This window comes from Strigops habroptila, chromosome 8 (assembly GCF_004027225.2).
Source record: "Strigops habroptila isolate Jane chromosome 8, bStrHab1.2.pri, whole genome shotgun sequence".
NCBI lineage: Eukaryota > Metazoa > Chordata > Aves > Psittaciformes > Psittacidae > Strigops > Strigops habroptila.
The window spans coordinates 39,514,001-39,528,838 of NC_044284.2; the positions used below are offsets into that span (position 1 = coordinate 39,514,001).

General features: G+C 45.5%; 1 protein-coding gene across 1 annotated transcript in view; it reads right to left on the bottom strand.

The window, feature by feature from the left end:
• The window catches only part of LAMC1 (laminin subunit gamma 1), a 69,988-nt gene that overhangs the window by 12,497 nt on the left and 42,653 nt on the right, over positions 1 to 14,838 (bottom strand). The window contains exons 2-13 of the mRNA XM_030496248.1: positions 13,930 to 14,234; positions 11,977 to 12,107; positions 10,382 to 10,548; positions 9,092 to 9,280; positions 6,857 to 6,974; positions 6,657 to 6,755; positions 6,416 to 6,552; positions 5,347 to 5,469; positions 5,070 to 5,259; positions 4,691 to 4,803; positions 3,066 to 3,287; positions 2,783 to 2,971 (exon numbers count right to left, since the gene is read on the bottom strand). Of these exons, the coding sequence (XP_030352108.1) occupies positions 2,783 to 2,971; positions 3,066 to 3,287; positions 4,691 to 4,803; positions 5,070 to 5,259; positions 5,347 to 5,469; positions 6,416 to 6,552; positions 6,657 to 6,755; positions 6,857 to 6,974; positions 9,092 to 9,280; positions 10,382 to 10,548; positions 11,977 to 12,107; positions 13,930 to 14,234 (1,983 nt within the window). The remainder of the gene's footprint in view (positions 1 to 2,782; positions 2,972 to 3,065; positions 3,288 to 4,690; positions 4,804 to 5,069; positions 5,260 to 5,346; positions 5,470 to 6,415; positions 6,553 to 6,656; positions 6,756 to 6,856; positions 6,975 to 9,091; positions 9,281 to 10,381; positions 10,549 to 11,976; positions 12,108 to 13,929; positions 14,235 to 14,838) is intronic.

Below are 14,838 nucleotides of genomic sequence, written 5' to 3' on the forward strand. Positions count from 1 at the left end.
CTCCAGGAAGCCCCACTGCCAAGAAGATCTGCCAAACCTCCACAGGCAGCCACTGAAGCATCCAACTCAGCAGCTCTCTACACTTACTGCAGATTTGACCTCCCCAGCCAGCTATAAGCTCTGTTTCCTGGGCAGTTCTTGCACACACAAACCCTCTTTTCCCCTCACCTTTTCCCTTACATCCCAAGAAGACAGTGGGAGACAAGAGGAACTCCTGCACAATCATGTATATACAAGTAAAGATGAGCTTGTACTGACACCTGAGCTGCAGGGAACATGGACCCCCATACTTCACTTTGGTTTACAAAGTGATGGCACCCACGGGAACCCCCACTAACTGCCTCTGTCCTTCATCAGAGGCTTTTCTAAGCATTTCATGCATTTACAGGTATTCTGCACTTTGGACTTTGCCATGCCAAGCACCAGATCAGCAGAGAAGCATGGAGGCTGGCCAACCATGGAGGCTGGCTTCCTTGCTTTGCAGGCAGAATAAAAGGCTCTGCTTAATGACTCAGCTCCGTGCTCAGACTTCATTGTTTATTGCTAAGAAAAAAAAAAGGATCTGTATCTGGTCACATATTTCTCTTTACAACTGCTGAACATAAATTTGGTCTTGTATTTTTGGGGCAGTGTTCGCAAGTCACCACAGCCTTCCTCCTTTTCTGGAGAGGGCACTGGCCCTCTCATGCAAGTATCCTGCAGGCATCCTGCAGTGCCTCTCTGGCTGGCAAGCTGCATCTTCTAATTTTATTTCAGTCTGACCCGCCTTCCTGGCTCTATTAAATCTATCCTATTTTCTGCCCAACCCTGTGCAATTAATGGAGCCCTATTAGAACCTAGCACAGCTCATCTGAGAACGAAGACCTTAGGCCCACTGTAGGAGAGGATCAGGTTCGAGACCATCTTAAGAACCTGAACGTGCACAAGTCCATGGGACCTGATGAAATCCATCCACGGGTCCTGAAGGAGCTGGCGAATGAAGTTGCTAAGCCACTGTCCATCATATTCGAAAAATCCTGGCAGTCAGGTGAAGTTCCCGATGACTGGAAGAAGGGTAATATAACCCCCATTTTCAAGAAGGGGAAGGTGGAAGACCCGGGGAACTACAGACCAGTCAGCCTCACCTCTGTGCCTGGCAAAATCTTGGAACAGTTTCTCCTGGAAAACATGCTAAGGCACATGAAAAACAACGAGGTGGTTGGTGACAGCCAACATGGCTTCACTAAGGGGAAATCCTGCCTGACCAATTTGGTGGCCTTCTATGATGGAGCCACAGAACTGATGGACAGCGGCAGAGCAGTTGATGTCATCTACCTGGACTTGTGCAAAGCATTCGACACTGTCCCACATGACATCCTTGTCTCTAAATTGGAAAGACATCAATTTGATAGATGGACCACTCGGTGGATAAAAAACTGGCTCGATGGCCGCACGCAAAGAGTTGTGGTAAATGGCTCGATGTCCAGTTGGAAACCTGTAACGAGTGGTGTCCCTCAGGGATCGGTGTTGGGACCGGTCCTGTTCAACATCTTTGTCGGTGACATGGACAGTGGGATTGAGTGCGCCCTCAGCAAGTTTGCCGATGACACCAAGCTGTGTGGTTCGGTTGATACGCTGGAGGGAAGGGATGCCATCCAGAGGGACCTTGACACGCTTGTGAGGTGGGCCGATGCCAACCTTATGAAATTTAACCAAGGCAAGTGCAAGGTCCTACATCTGGGTCGGGGCAACCCCAGGCACTGCTACAGGCTGGGGAGAGAAGAGATTCAGAGCAGCCCTGCAGAAAAGGACTTGGGGGTGTTGGTTGACGAGAAGCTTAACATGAGCCGGCAGTGTGCGCTTGCAGCCCAGAAAGCCAACCGTATCCTGGGCTGCATCAAAAGAAGCGTGGCCAGCAGGTCGAAGGAGGTGATCCTGCCCCTCTACTCTGCTCTTGTGAGACCCCACTTGGAGTACTGCGTACAGTTCTGGTGTCCTCAACATAAAAAGGACATGGAGCTGTTGGAGCGAGTCCAGAGGAGGGCCACGAGGATGATAAGAGGGCTGGAGCACCTCCCATATGAAGACAGGCTGAGAAAGTTGGGGCTGTTCAGCCTGGAGAAGAGAAGGCTGCGTGGTGACCTCATAGCAGCCTTCCAGTATCTGAAGGGGGTCTACAAGGATGCTGGGGAGGGACTCTTCCTTAGGGACTGTAGTGGTAGGACAAGGGGTAATGGGTTCAAACTTAAACAGAGGAAGTTTAGATTAGATATAAGGAAGAAGTTCTTTACAGTGAGGGTGGTGAAGCACTGGAATGGGTTGCCCAGGGAGGTTGTGGATGCTCCATCCCTGGCGGTGTTCAAGGCCAGGTTGGACAGAGCCTTGAGCCACATGGTTTAGGGCAAGCTGTCCCTGCCCATGGCAGGGGGGTTGGAACTAGATGATCTTAAGGTCCTTTCCAACCCTTACGATTCTATGATTCTATGATTCTATGATCTATGTACCACAGAAGTGTTCAGACTTTGCACAGATTAAGCCTTTGTTTTCCTTTCATTCTTGAGACAGGCACAAGGAACATGGGTAGCCTTGAGCCTCACACATGACAAAATAGGGCTGAGGAACGGAGATGAATTCGAACTAGAAGACAGAGAAGCTTTCAGCGCTGCCCACTGGGGGTCAGAGCCCTAGAACTGGCAGGAAACATTTCTACAGGCACATACGATGCGGGGGGGAGGGGGACCAAAACCAACCACAACAAAAAAACCCAAACCAAACAAACCCCACTTTTTCTGCAAGAACACACCTGTAGTGCCAGCCTGGCAGCTGGTGCACACAACCTCCTTCGTGCGGGGCACAATGGCACAGCTCGAGCCGCCTGGGCACGGGCAGGGCTGGCAGTCTGAGGCTGTGCCCGCTGTCGCATCTCCATAGTACCCATCACTGCACTTCTCACAGTGAGACCCTGCTGTGTTATCCCTGCAATTGCACATGCCTGGAATAGAGAAAGACATGGGGTTTGTTTCATCATTCAATCCAGAAAGAAGAACCACGCTCTTGCTGCTCCCTGTTTTATCAGCTCTTCTTACCTGTCTCTGGTTCGCATGTCTCACTGTGCCCATTGCAAGCACACGGCACACAGGGGCTGTAGGGCCCAAGGCTTGGTGTCTCTCGCCGGTACCCAGAGGAGCAGCGCTCACAGAACTGCCCCTCATATCCTGCTGGACAGGAGCAGCTCTCCACCCAGGTCACAGGCACACCAGGTCCAGGACGAGCACTTGTGATGGTAACATCATCCAGGTGGCCGGCACCTAGAAAGCACCAAGAGGGGAAATGCTTTGTAACCACAAAAGCTCTCATCACCACTTCACCAAACATAAATCTGAATGGTACAAGAGACAGACAGGTGGATGCTCGCAGTTGGTAAGGTGAATTAAGAAGTAAAAATCCTACAGGAAGGCTTGCGCAGATCAGAAAAGATGCAACATAGCTCACAAAGGTCATGTGCAGGGCAGGAAAGTTGAGAATCACAACACAGGGGAAGATATTGAGAACAGCATGTGAGCAGGTACAGTCAGTTAAATTAAGTTACGTTTTGCGTGCACATAGTTTCCATTTCCAAATCAAATACCAAAACCAATACCTGTCTTTCTAGGGAGGACAGACCATCTCTCCAACAATTTTAATACACTGTCTCTAAGACAACATCTGCAAACCATGCCTTGCGGCAAACTCTTCAGCTATTCTCCTCAAGCCATTCCTTCATCTGGCATTTGAGCACTCCCCCCTCTCCTCCCTGCCCCTTCCCTGGAGCAGAACAGAACCCAGACACAACATAGCTGGTTTTTAAACTTACTGCAGTGTGTGTGTACCACCACAGCAGCTCCAGAGCACCAAACAGAGCCTCAGCTCCCGCATATTAGCAGCAGCTACCACACGCAGGGGATAGCTTGCTCCATACCTTGCCTTCCCTCTATTTCACAACCCCACATTCCGCTTTATGAGCCACCTCTACAGAAAACACTTGCAGGTTTCCCACCTTCCCCAAATGCACATTCACCCTTGGCATCTTGCTGCAAAAACTCTTCTTCACACAACAATACCCAAGGACCCAAATATTTCTGCTCCTAATTCTTGCCCCATTTTTATAAACCGTCATCACAAGGAACTTTCACTCAGGTTCAGCACAGGCAGTGCTTTTGAGACCTCATCCTTCCCACTTGTCATGCCAAGGCAAGATGAGGAAACAGGCGGAGATGTTAACTATTCCCGGTGTGGCAGAAACCAAGGCCAAATGTTGCAAACTCTCTGCCTCTCTCCTACCATGCCCCTCAGGACTCTGTGCTATGCATTTCTACCAATCTGGAGGACACTGGCTATGCAACACAGAAAAACCTCCATGTTTAGAAGCAAAGAATCAGCAGGTGATGGGTGCTCAGCTTCCAGACTCTCAAAGGCAGCACCTTTCTTCCCCGTGTCCTCTTCAGGAGGCCCAGGAGAAGCTGCTACACAGGAAGGGCAGGTGAAAAGGAATGGGCACAGGCTTTGCCAAATAAGATGCCTTTATTTATAACTATAAATATAATATTATATAAATAAATATATTATTTATATAATAACAGCTATTTATAACCAGGCCCTATAATAAAGCCACCCAAGCACTAGATGAATAAGTCTGCTCCTCTTTTCCATGATGTTCTGCTCAGCAACTTACTTCTCTCACTGTACGTCCCACGGATCTTGATGGAAGTCAAGTTGTGGAGAAGCTTCTGGAAGTCAAATGCCGTAAGAGCAGGCCTCCACGGGTAATCTGTAGCCTCATGGAGCCTGTGGAGAAGAGCCATGCATCAGCAAAGCTTTCAGATGTTAACAGCTGTGCTCTTTTAAAGCACCCTTTCCAACAGCGGTATGCTATTGCAACACAATTCACATACACTTATGCAATGCTGCTAGACAGTGAGCTTCAAATTAACCTGGTAAGACCGCTCCTTCCATGCTAAATTAGTGCTGTTTGTTTTCTCAAGAGCTTAGAGGCCAGGGGCGCCACAGGCTAGGTCCCAGCTGCTCCTACTACATCTGGAGAGTCCTCTTACCTGAAGGTGTAGATCAGCGCGTTCTCGCTGGGGTAAGAGTTGCCCTGAGCAATGAGTGGCACTGACACTCTCAGCCCAGCCCCTTCCAGCACCACATCCTCTGCTGAGAGGCGTGTATCCCGTCTATCCACGCGGAAGGAGAAGGTCAGGTTTTGCCCATAACTCAAAACCTGGTTGCCCAAGAACTTTCCTGAAAGGGGAAGAAATCCTTACAGTCAGGGGACAGAAAACAAAGGGCACAAGCAGCACAGAAAGTCTAGCTTCCCAAATGACCTACGTGGTGCAACAAAATACATGGGGAAGTAGCTGTCTGAGATAACAGATATATCCTGGGTCTCCGCATTCCACTGGAGTAAGACTTCTGAGCCATCACGCTGCTCAGCACGCCACTCATCCGCTCCTGAAAAATCAAACATGCAGGAATTAACACCCTTTGAAGTCATAGCTTAGCACACACTTCTCATGTCATACTGCACACCACTCATACACAACTAATGTACAATCTGTACACTGGCACCAATAGGCTTCAGAAAGTAGCTCTGCAGAAGAATGTACATAGCAAATACCATCTTGGGCTTGGAACTAGATGATCTTCAAGGTCCCTTCCAATCCAAACTATTTTATGATTCTATGAACTTCCCAATTTAAGCCCCTAACATGAGTGCTGACTTGAACCCTCTGAACTTGAACCCCATAACAACTACTTGCTCAAATCTTCTTTTCTAAAGAGCTTAAGCAGGAACAGGAAAACCTGCAGTCCTCTATGACCTGATGAGAGTTTCAGCCTTTGTACGAACTGTTTTTCAGTGGAATTTTAATTGAAAAGATATTCTATTCATTCTATGCAGCATGGAAACATGCATACACAGGAAACTGTGGTTAAAAAAAAAACCAAAAAAAACCATTTTTCCGGAGCTTACAGACCCCTCAGAAACACAACTGTGGTTTACTCAGAGCCATGTAAATGCCAAATCTAAAGCGATGAAAATCCTCTCAATAAGAAATTCCTGATTTAGTTCTAAAACCAAGGAAATGCCTTCTTGCCAGCACTTCTCTCAAACTATAAGAGGTTTATATTTGCAATTCCCATTTGCACCTGCACAAGTGCACATTACTGCTGGGTGCCCAGGGCCAGAGCTATGAATTCATTCCTCCCCAGCTGAACAAACGAGCTGCAGACACGGAAACTCCCAGTAGCTTCAGAAGTAACTCAGCATTTCCAAAGAGGTATGCTGGACCTGCCTAAGGTTTGTCATTTTCCACAGAGAGGAAGGAACAGGGGTTTTTTATTGTTTTTGACTTGATTGACAGCCCAAGTCAAAATACAAAGGAAGGCTCAACTTTACCAAACTGGAAGCTGGAGGTGATGCTGTAAATACTGTAGCCAATGGCATTGGTGCAGACTGAGGAGTGTCCAAAACAGAAGCAGGGAGTACAGCCCCTTGGATTGGAGGAATCCAGATTGAAAAATCCAGGTTTGCATCTAAAGATGTGAAGGAAAGAGAATTAATTTCCCTGGCGCCTACCCAAGGCCATAGCACAAATGTTTCTCATTCTTGAAACAAAGCCATGGGAAGAGAAAATTACCTCTCACAGTGAAAGCCTTCAACATTTTCTTTGCATGTACATCGTCCTGTCTCAACGTTGCATTCCCCTGTGCTGCCAGCTAGGTTGCAAGAACAGGGCCTGAAAGAGTCAGAAGAGAGGATAACTCATTAAGAGCCACACAGAGAATGCTTTAAAAAAGACACCTAGTTTTTCTTTTAGAGGGCTGCAGTCCTGCTTACCTGCACCCAGCTTCGGAGAGGGAGTGGAAACCTGGCTGGCACCGGTCACACTTATCACCCATCACACCAGGTTTGCAGCTGCACTGGCCATAGTTGTCACACTGTGTGCTGAGGGACCCTGCAGGGAAAGCAGGGACAGGCACCTCAGCAGACCCACTCAGATCTATTAGCCTGCAATTTTTTTTCAACTTTACAAAACAAACAAGAAATATGGGAAAAGAAAGTAGGAAGCACAGCTTCAAGCTGACAAGTGATAGTTTACCTGAAGACTGACTCTAGTTCGCAGGAATTTTTCCCCAACAGCTCTAGAGAAATGAGTTGTTACTTAGCCTTTAAATCATATTCAGCTTTTAAGTATTCCTACCAACCAACCTTTTTACGTATAATTAAGTGCATTCTTGTCCTTATTCCTGTTTCATCCTCAGTGTTACCTTTGCATGCCTCTAATTCCATGCTTGTTTTACCGTGCAATGCACCATTTTCAAGACTTTATTCTCTGAATCCCTTGTGTTCCCCGTAATCACCATCTCCCCTTTGCCAGGGGATATCCTGACCTCTCCTTTCACACACCAATTTTCCCCCTTGATTCCCAAGTTGGATTTAAAAAACTAAATCCCCTCCTCGGAGCGAGGCTGCATGTGCCACTATTAGCCCTAACAAACTCTTCAGCAAAACTCTGATTTTTTGAAGAATATCTTCTTCAGCACTGTGTGGATTTGCACAAAAAGCAGCAGCAGATTTCTTTTAATCATGGCAGACAAAACACTCTCTCCCAAGCACTGGTGTAGCTAGCAACCTACGAGTTCTCAGCACTGCAAGAGTCAACTACCAGGAGAAAAGTGTTTTAATATGCAGAAACAGTTGTTTCTTTCCACTTCAATCCACACCAGATGATTATAGCAAAGTGAAGATAAGATGATTAGGCTGGACAGGACACAACTAACAAAACCTTTACCATATACAGCCAAATCCACTTTGCAATCCCACTTATGATTATTTAGGAAAAGGACAGTTTTAGGACAAAAAATAGCAATCTAAACCTATCTGGGGACTTCAGATACGCCCTGGGTGCCAGTGTGCTACAGGGTGCAAGCTGATGGCTAAGTTATAAAGCCCTTTGAATTTGTCCTTAAAGACCTGAGAAGTCACCTCCTGCTGCTTCTCAACCATCTCAGCTGACACCAGCCCTCACCCTGTCAAGGTCCCACACAAGGACCTGGGAGAGCAGATGGAGGAAGAAAGAGGCCTTTCTTGGTCAAAAATTTCACAACTGTACAACTCTCTGACCAAATTAGACAGGAGACATACCCTGGCAGACCTCTTGCTGGCTGCTTTTAGGGTATGCTGCAAGCAATTACTTATTCCAGCTACTCTATTTTGGAACCTCACATCATATCTTACTGTTACCCTTTGTCTCCTTCACCCTTATTTGCTGTGGGCTGGTAGCTTACGGGATCACTCCATACAGGTCAAGTGGTTCCCTTCAGAACAGAAGATTTGTTCTCCTGTCAGAACTTTTCTGTTTGTTAGGTTATTTTTCTGTCTATTTCTTGGTTGGTTTTGTTTTGGGGTTTTTTTTTTTAAGGAGGTAGTTTTTGTTCATGTTTTTTTTGTTTTGTTTGCTGTTGTTTTTTTCTTCCCCTCCCCCCCCCCTTTTCTTTTTTAAAAGGAGTTTAACTACATATTTTGAGTTTACATTGTTTTTTCTCACCCCCACCCCCTTTTGTGTTTAAGGTTTCAATAGCTTGTATTTATAGTGCTTGGATATGCAGTAGGAGAAACTGATGCATCTGAAGTTCACTACAATTCTTCAGTATGAACAACTTCCAGAAATATCCGCTCACATCATCTTGTTTATTAAGAATTTAAATGAGCTCTTTAGTACTGGGAGTGTCCAGGGTTACACATATGCAGTGGTGGTGGGGGAGCAAAACAAAACCAAAGCTACAAAATAAAATCTATTTCAGAACACATTTCACAAAGTAAATGCTGCAGAGGTGAACCATCTGTCCCTGCCACCCCAAACCCAATTAGATCCAAGAATAATTTAAACCAAAATACAACCCAATAAACATTTCCTACATGATGGGGGGGGGGGGGGGGTGGAGAAAGAAGAAAGCCAAACAAAACACCCCTCTCTTTACTCTGTACTTTCCAGTTAGCTGCATAAGCGAGAAAGAGCTGGCTTTTGTGCATGGAAGTTTGCAAGCAGAAACATTTGCTGCCATTACTTACCAACAGGGTTGCAACTGCAGGGCAGACACCCCTCCTCACTCCCCTGTCGATAGAAGCTGTCCCTGCACCTTTCACAGTGGGCACCATCGGTGTTATCCGAGCAGCCCGTGCAGTGGCCCCCATGGCCCGTTGAGCGGTACAGCTCAGGGTCAAAGTAGCACTCCTGTGACCTCCCGTTGCAGTCACAAGCTGTGAAGAAAGAGTACCATCAGGAAACAGCATGTGCCGCTGTCTGACCCCACACACAAAACCCACTACACAAAGCTTGATACAAAGTTGTAGAGGAGCTGGCATAGGAGCCTTTAACTATCCTGAGACTTGTTTGTGCATCAATGTGAAGAAAAAGGAGGAAGCCTGTTTTCATGGTGGTTGAATGTGGGGAAGGGGAAGGAAGGCTGTAACGATGAAACAGGCTCTTCAAGACCATTCTCATCTACATCCAGTAGATAAGCGTTTTCTATCCCACTCCCTTCCATATCAGGCTGCCATTTGCAGCCAAAATGCCACCCTCCCACAGAACAACACTGATCTCATGCAAACAAGCATGAAAAGATAACAGTGAGGCTGACTCCATGCTGTAAGTAGAATTTATCCCCTGGATTACAAATCCGCTCTGTCTAGGCAGCAGGAGACCTGCGCTTCACCAGCCTGTTAAGGGAACCACAGGTCTTGACCAGACAGCTGGGACCGATCAACACACACAGAGGTCAAACAGGAAGAAAGCTTTTCTGTCTGAAAAAGCTTCCCCATAAAGTAAACTACCAGGAGCTGTGGTCTGTGACATATAACCAAGCAAAATAAATTGGCATTCCATCAGAGATTCACATTTGTGGTCCAGTACCGTTGCAACAGCCTCAAAATTGGATGACATAGTTGACAAGTAATTGTAAAAACTAACAACCCAAACACAAGAGGAAGTCATTGGATGCTAAATCAGAAGCTTTTTAATGGGCAATTATACTCCAGCAAACTAAATATTTTTGTTTCCTATAGATCCCATAAAGTACAAGCCTGTACATTTTTGCGGCACACCTCATTACTAAAGGTTGTTCCCATCTCTCTCCAGAAGGAGATGCCCCTTTTTAGGGACCTACAGATAGCTACTATAGGATAGGAGTGCAATAACCAGCAGTCCCACAAAACCTCTGCTGAAAAACACCAGAACTGTGCTTAACCCTGGCAAACAACTGAGATAACTTAAAACCATGCAGAGCCAGCTTCTGGATGCCAACCGAGGCAGGGACCTAACCCCCAAGAAATTTTTTCCCCCTCAAGCATGGCCACACATACGCAAGCATTCATTGGCACTCTCTGCTGTCGCTCTCCTCCATGGACGGTCATTGAAGAAAGGAAGACACTTCTCACAGTCGACCCCAAAGGTGTTGTGCTTGCAGTTGCAAACCAGCTTCCCGAGCTCATTCTTCACGCACTCACTCGCGTGCCCGTTACATTTGCATCTGGTTAAAAAGAGACAAGGAACAGGGATTTAAACTCCAAGGATCCAGGTCACTCATAGAGCAACCCCAAAACAGAGCCCAGATCTGAAAATCTGAGATTAAACAAATGTAGATAGTCACAACAAAACTGAGGACACAACTACTGTCATTAGCCTGGAGGAGGCTCCAGACAGACCCTATTGAGGTTTTTCAATATTTAAAGGCAGCTTACAAGAAAGATGGAGAGAGACTTTTTATGAGGGCCTGTAGTGACAGGACAAGGGGCAACAATTTTTAACTGAAAGAGGATAAGCTTAGATTGGACATACGGAAGAAATGTTTTACAATGAGGGTGGTGAGACACTGGAACAGGTTGCCCAGAGAAGCTGTGGATGCCCCATCCCTGGAAGTGCTCAATGCCAGGTTGGACGGGGCTTTGAGCAACCTGATGTAGTGAAAGACGTCCCTGCCTGCAGTAGGGGGCTGGATGATCACTGAAAGCCCCTTCCATCTCAAACCATTCCGTGAAACAAACAGGTGTAGCATGCTCGGGGTAGCCATTTAGAAATGTGAAAATGTTAACTCCTTTGCAGTCTGTCACTAAAACAGAGTAAGCTGAGTAGGAGAAACAAAAATTCTGTTGGTGTTAGGTTAGTAAATTCTTTGTAGCTTCTCTCTCATGAGAGCCCAGGAAATAGTATGTATGCTGGCTGTGTGCTACCGCTGTAGCAGTAAGAAATTAAATAGTACAGAAAGCGACTAAATCAGAAGCCCAAGGACCTCAACAGACTGGTAGTGCAGCCAATGCAAATCCCCAAGTTGTCAAAGCCCTGTCTCAGGACTGCTCTCTGCAAACAGTTCAAAATACTGTGCTGGTCTTAGCTCTATTTATGAAAACATTTTATAGCCAACAACTTAAGATTTAAGCATTCTGCAATACATTTTGGCAAAAGGAACAGACAACCATGGTATCATACAATGTTTCAGATCTTCATACAAGATAGCTCCCAAAAACACTCCCAAAAATGTGAAGCAGACACGTTGAGATTTTCTACTTACTGTTATTCTAAGATACAGCTATAGATCAAGACAAATTAATAACACATTAAAAATCACACAAAGTGCAAGACTGAAAAAGTTTGGGAATTCTTGTTTTGGTTTACATTTTTGTCACTCTTTTCACCCTCTGCTCCACCAAATCACTTAACATTTGATGCAATGTTGGGGGGGGGGAAGCAGAAAAATCAATCTCTCTCTGCCCTGAAATTATAGTCACAAGAGGTTATACACAGTATTTGCAAGCTTGATAACATTCATTCTGCTGCGTTTTTTGTTTAGGACAATTAAGAGAGACTAGAGCCTAGTGGTACCATGCAAGTATAATCAAAGTCTTTAAAGTACTCTAGTAATCCTGACCAAAATAAGTACAAAGGTTTATTGTTTACTCACCTACCACCCACAGCAAAATCAGAAATTGCATAGTAATATGACTTGAGAACTTTTGGGTCATTGAAAACTTCATCTCCAAATGTATTCAGACGATTGAGGGTCACTCTAATATCTGTAGCTGTCACCCATTCCTACAGCAGACATAAATCCCATCAGATTACAAACATCCAACATTCCCCTCAAAAGCATACCACTGCTGTGTCACTAGCAGTTTTATTTACAAAGTCATTCATCAATCAGAAAGTTCCTTCCTCATCATTTTCCCTTTTGCACCTTGAAAGCCAACACATCCCTTCCCAAAAAGCCTTACATCACACCCTCTTGGTTTGAATGTGTTTTCCAGACCCTGTTCCTCTCTGGATACCCTTTCCAATGTCTCTTTGCATCTTCTCTGCTCTCAACTAGGAAGCAGTGGGTAACCTCTCCAGCAAGAAGTGCAGTGCAGACAATTATGCAAGCTTGTTGATTGTACGTAGCTATCTGATTGCAGTTTTCCTGCAAAGATATACAGCACTAACAGGATAAGCTTTAGGGTACACTTGCCTGCATACATACCCCAACAAACAAAAAGACAGTCAGACAGATGAATGAGGCTGGGGGAGGTGGAGGAAGAAAAACAGACAGGCAGATTTGACTTACAACACAAGAGCTTTTCATAATATTTACACAGCATTTTCAACAAACCACTCTACCCTCCCCCCAGCAACAGCCAGTAAATGTAGCCTGTCCCCAAATTTCACATCACCTTCAGCCAGTGACTGTCATTAGTACCTTCTTGTTTTCATTACAACTTTCGCAATGCCTTTCGCCTTCAAATACCATAAAAAAGAACACAAGAAAAATATCCCTGTATGTACAACCATGCTAAGCTGTGTCACTGCTTAGCTAGCACAGTAAGATTCACTGAATTACAAACACTGGCACAAACACATGGAAATGCTGAGCACAAAATACATGTTTACTTCCATTGTGAAAAGCGGTGCCAGGGGCTTGTACATGTTTTAGGAAACTGGCAGTCAGGTCTCTATTCCTCTATTCCTAAACCTAGCGAAGTTTATCAGAAAATTACACACCATTCACTATTCTCAAATCTCTCCATTCATCTTAATGATTAGACCCTGTTTTCTGCAAGCTACACCAACAAGGTGGCCAAACTGGTTCTATTCCATTTCAGGAGTTCTTCTCCCTTTCCCATTAATCTCTATTCTCCATTTGCAGAAGCAAGTCCCACCAGATTCTGCTCTCCTGCCTGCTGGATCAGAGGCAAGTGAGCCCTGAGCCTGCTGAGTGCTCATGTCTCAGTCTTCTCCTGCTACTTTAAGAGGAAAAGGAAGAAGTGGTGATCACAGCTCTGAAAGGAAGGAGATGAGCCCCAATGGGGCAAACTCCACAACTTTAGCTCCTTGTTGCAATACAAGCTGGAGAAGTCATCAAGCAGAATACAGAAAACACTAAGTGAATCAGATAAAATTGGTGCTCCTACTATGCTCCTGATCACTGTCCAACTGGTTAGGGTTTCCAATAACCCCTAGAAGAATCTTACATTTCTTAAATTTTTGTGCTCAAAATACACATGCAGATGCATCAAATACTCATTTGAATTAGGCTTTACCTTCCTCTGTCCTTATATCTGAAACAGCAAAATGCCCACAACTGCTGCCTACCCAGGGAGAGATTCACACCAATCCTCTAAATATTTCCATGATTCCTAATGACAAATCATCCTTAAAGCCATTAATTTTGTTTTTTGTACCAACAATAGAGTTAAGAGTTCAACTCTTCCTTCAAAAGTGTCTCTTTGGATTGTCCACCTCAACTGACCTCTGCAAGGGCCTTTCAGCATGAATAAAGGCCGTAGTATAGCCCACAGTATAGCCCAAAGCCAACATCCACAATGACTGAACAGAAAGACTCAACTCAGACCACCTGATTGGCTTAGTCGTGTTCACATACCTGTAGCACGGGGCTGTTATCAAAGTTATAGGCACTGGGACGCCCCTCCAGTGTTGAGAATGCCACATTGCCCCCAGTGAGGGGGGAGATGTCACTGAACTCATCCGTACAGAGCGCCTGCTGCTCATCCTCTCCAGTCCGAATAAAGCCACGATTGACTTTGTGATACGTGCTCTCACAGGAGCCACTGTAATACTGGTAGGGCACCCATGGGCCATCTTCCCTGGTGCGTTTGTAGATTGCAAAGCTCTCTGGCCGACTGGTATGAAACTTCAGACGTACGTATGTGATGTCGAAGGCCTTTCCTGTGGATGAGAGAAGACAGACATGAGAAAGACTCAAACAACTTAAATCAGAAAGAATGAAAAGAGCTGCACCACAATTCTCTCTCTGGAAGATACATCTCCTCTATCTATCCAGCAGGATGAGCAGTGTCCAGTAGCACCAGGAGCAGTGTCCAGTAGCACCAGGAGTATCTCTTCCAGTCCTACATACTGGAAGACAACATGAAAGAATTGAAGGCAGAAGTTGAGGGCAGGCTGAGTAGATAAGCAGACCTAGAGACCTCTGTGCAACCAGACAGACATCTCAAGCTGCAATTCTCTTCTGCAGACATCACCAACAGTGTCCTTATCCCTGTACATGACACATTACATCAGACCCGCGAACAGCCCGTGTGGATCTAAGGCCAGGTCCAAGTTAACCATGCCATTTGATAATATCTCTTCCAAATATATTTATGGGAGAAACAGTATTAACCAGAGGCACGAGCCACACTGTAGAGACTGTTTTCTCTTTCTGCTTTCTCCCTAAGTAGACAATATCCCAAACTCTTTCTACTATTCATGAAGCCTTTCCCTCCAGCACTGAACTACTGAGTACACCTTCTTCTACACATTCCCTGGGAAA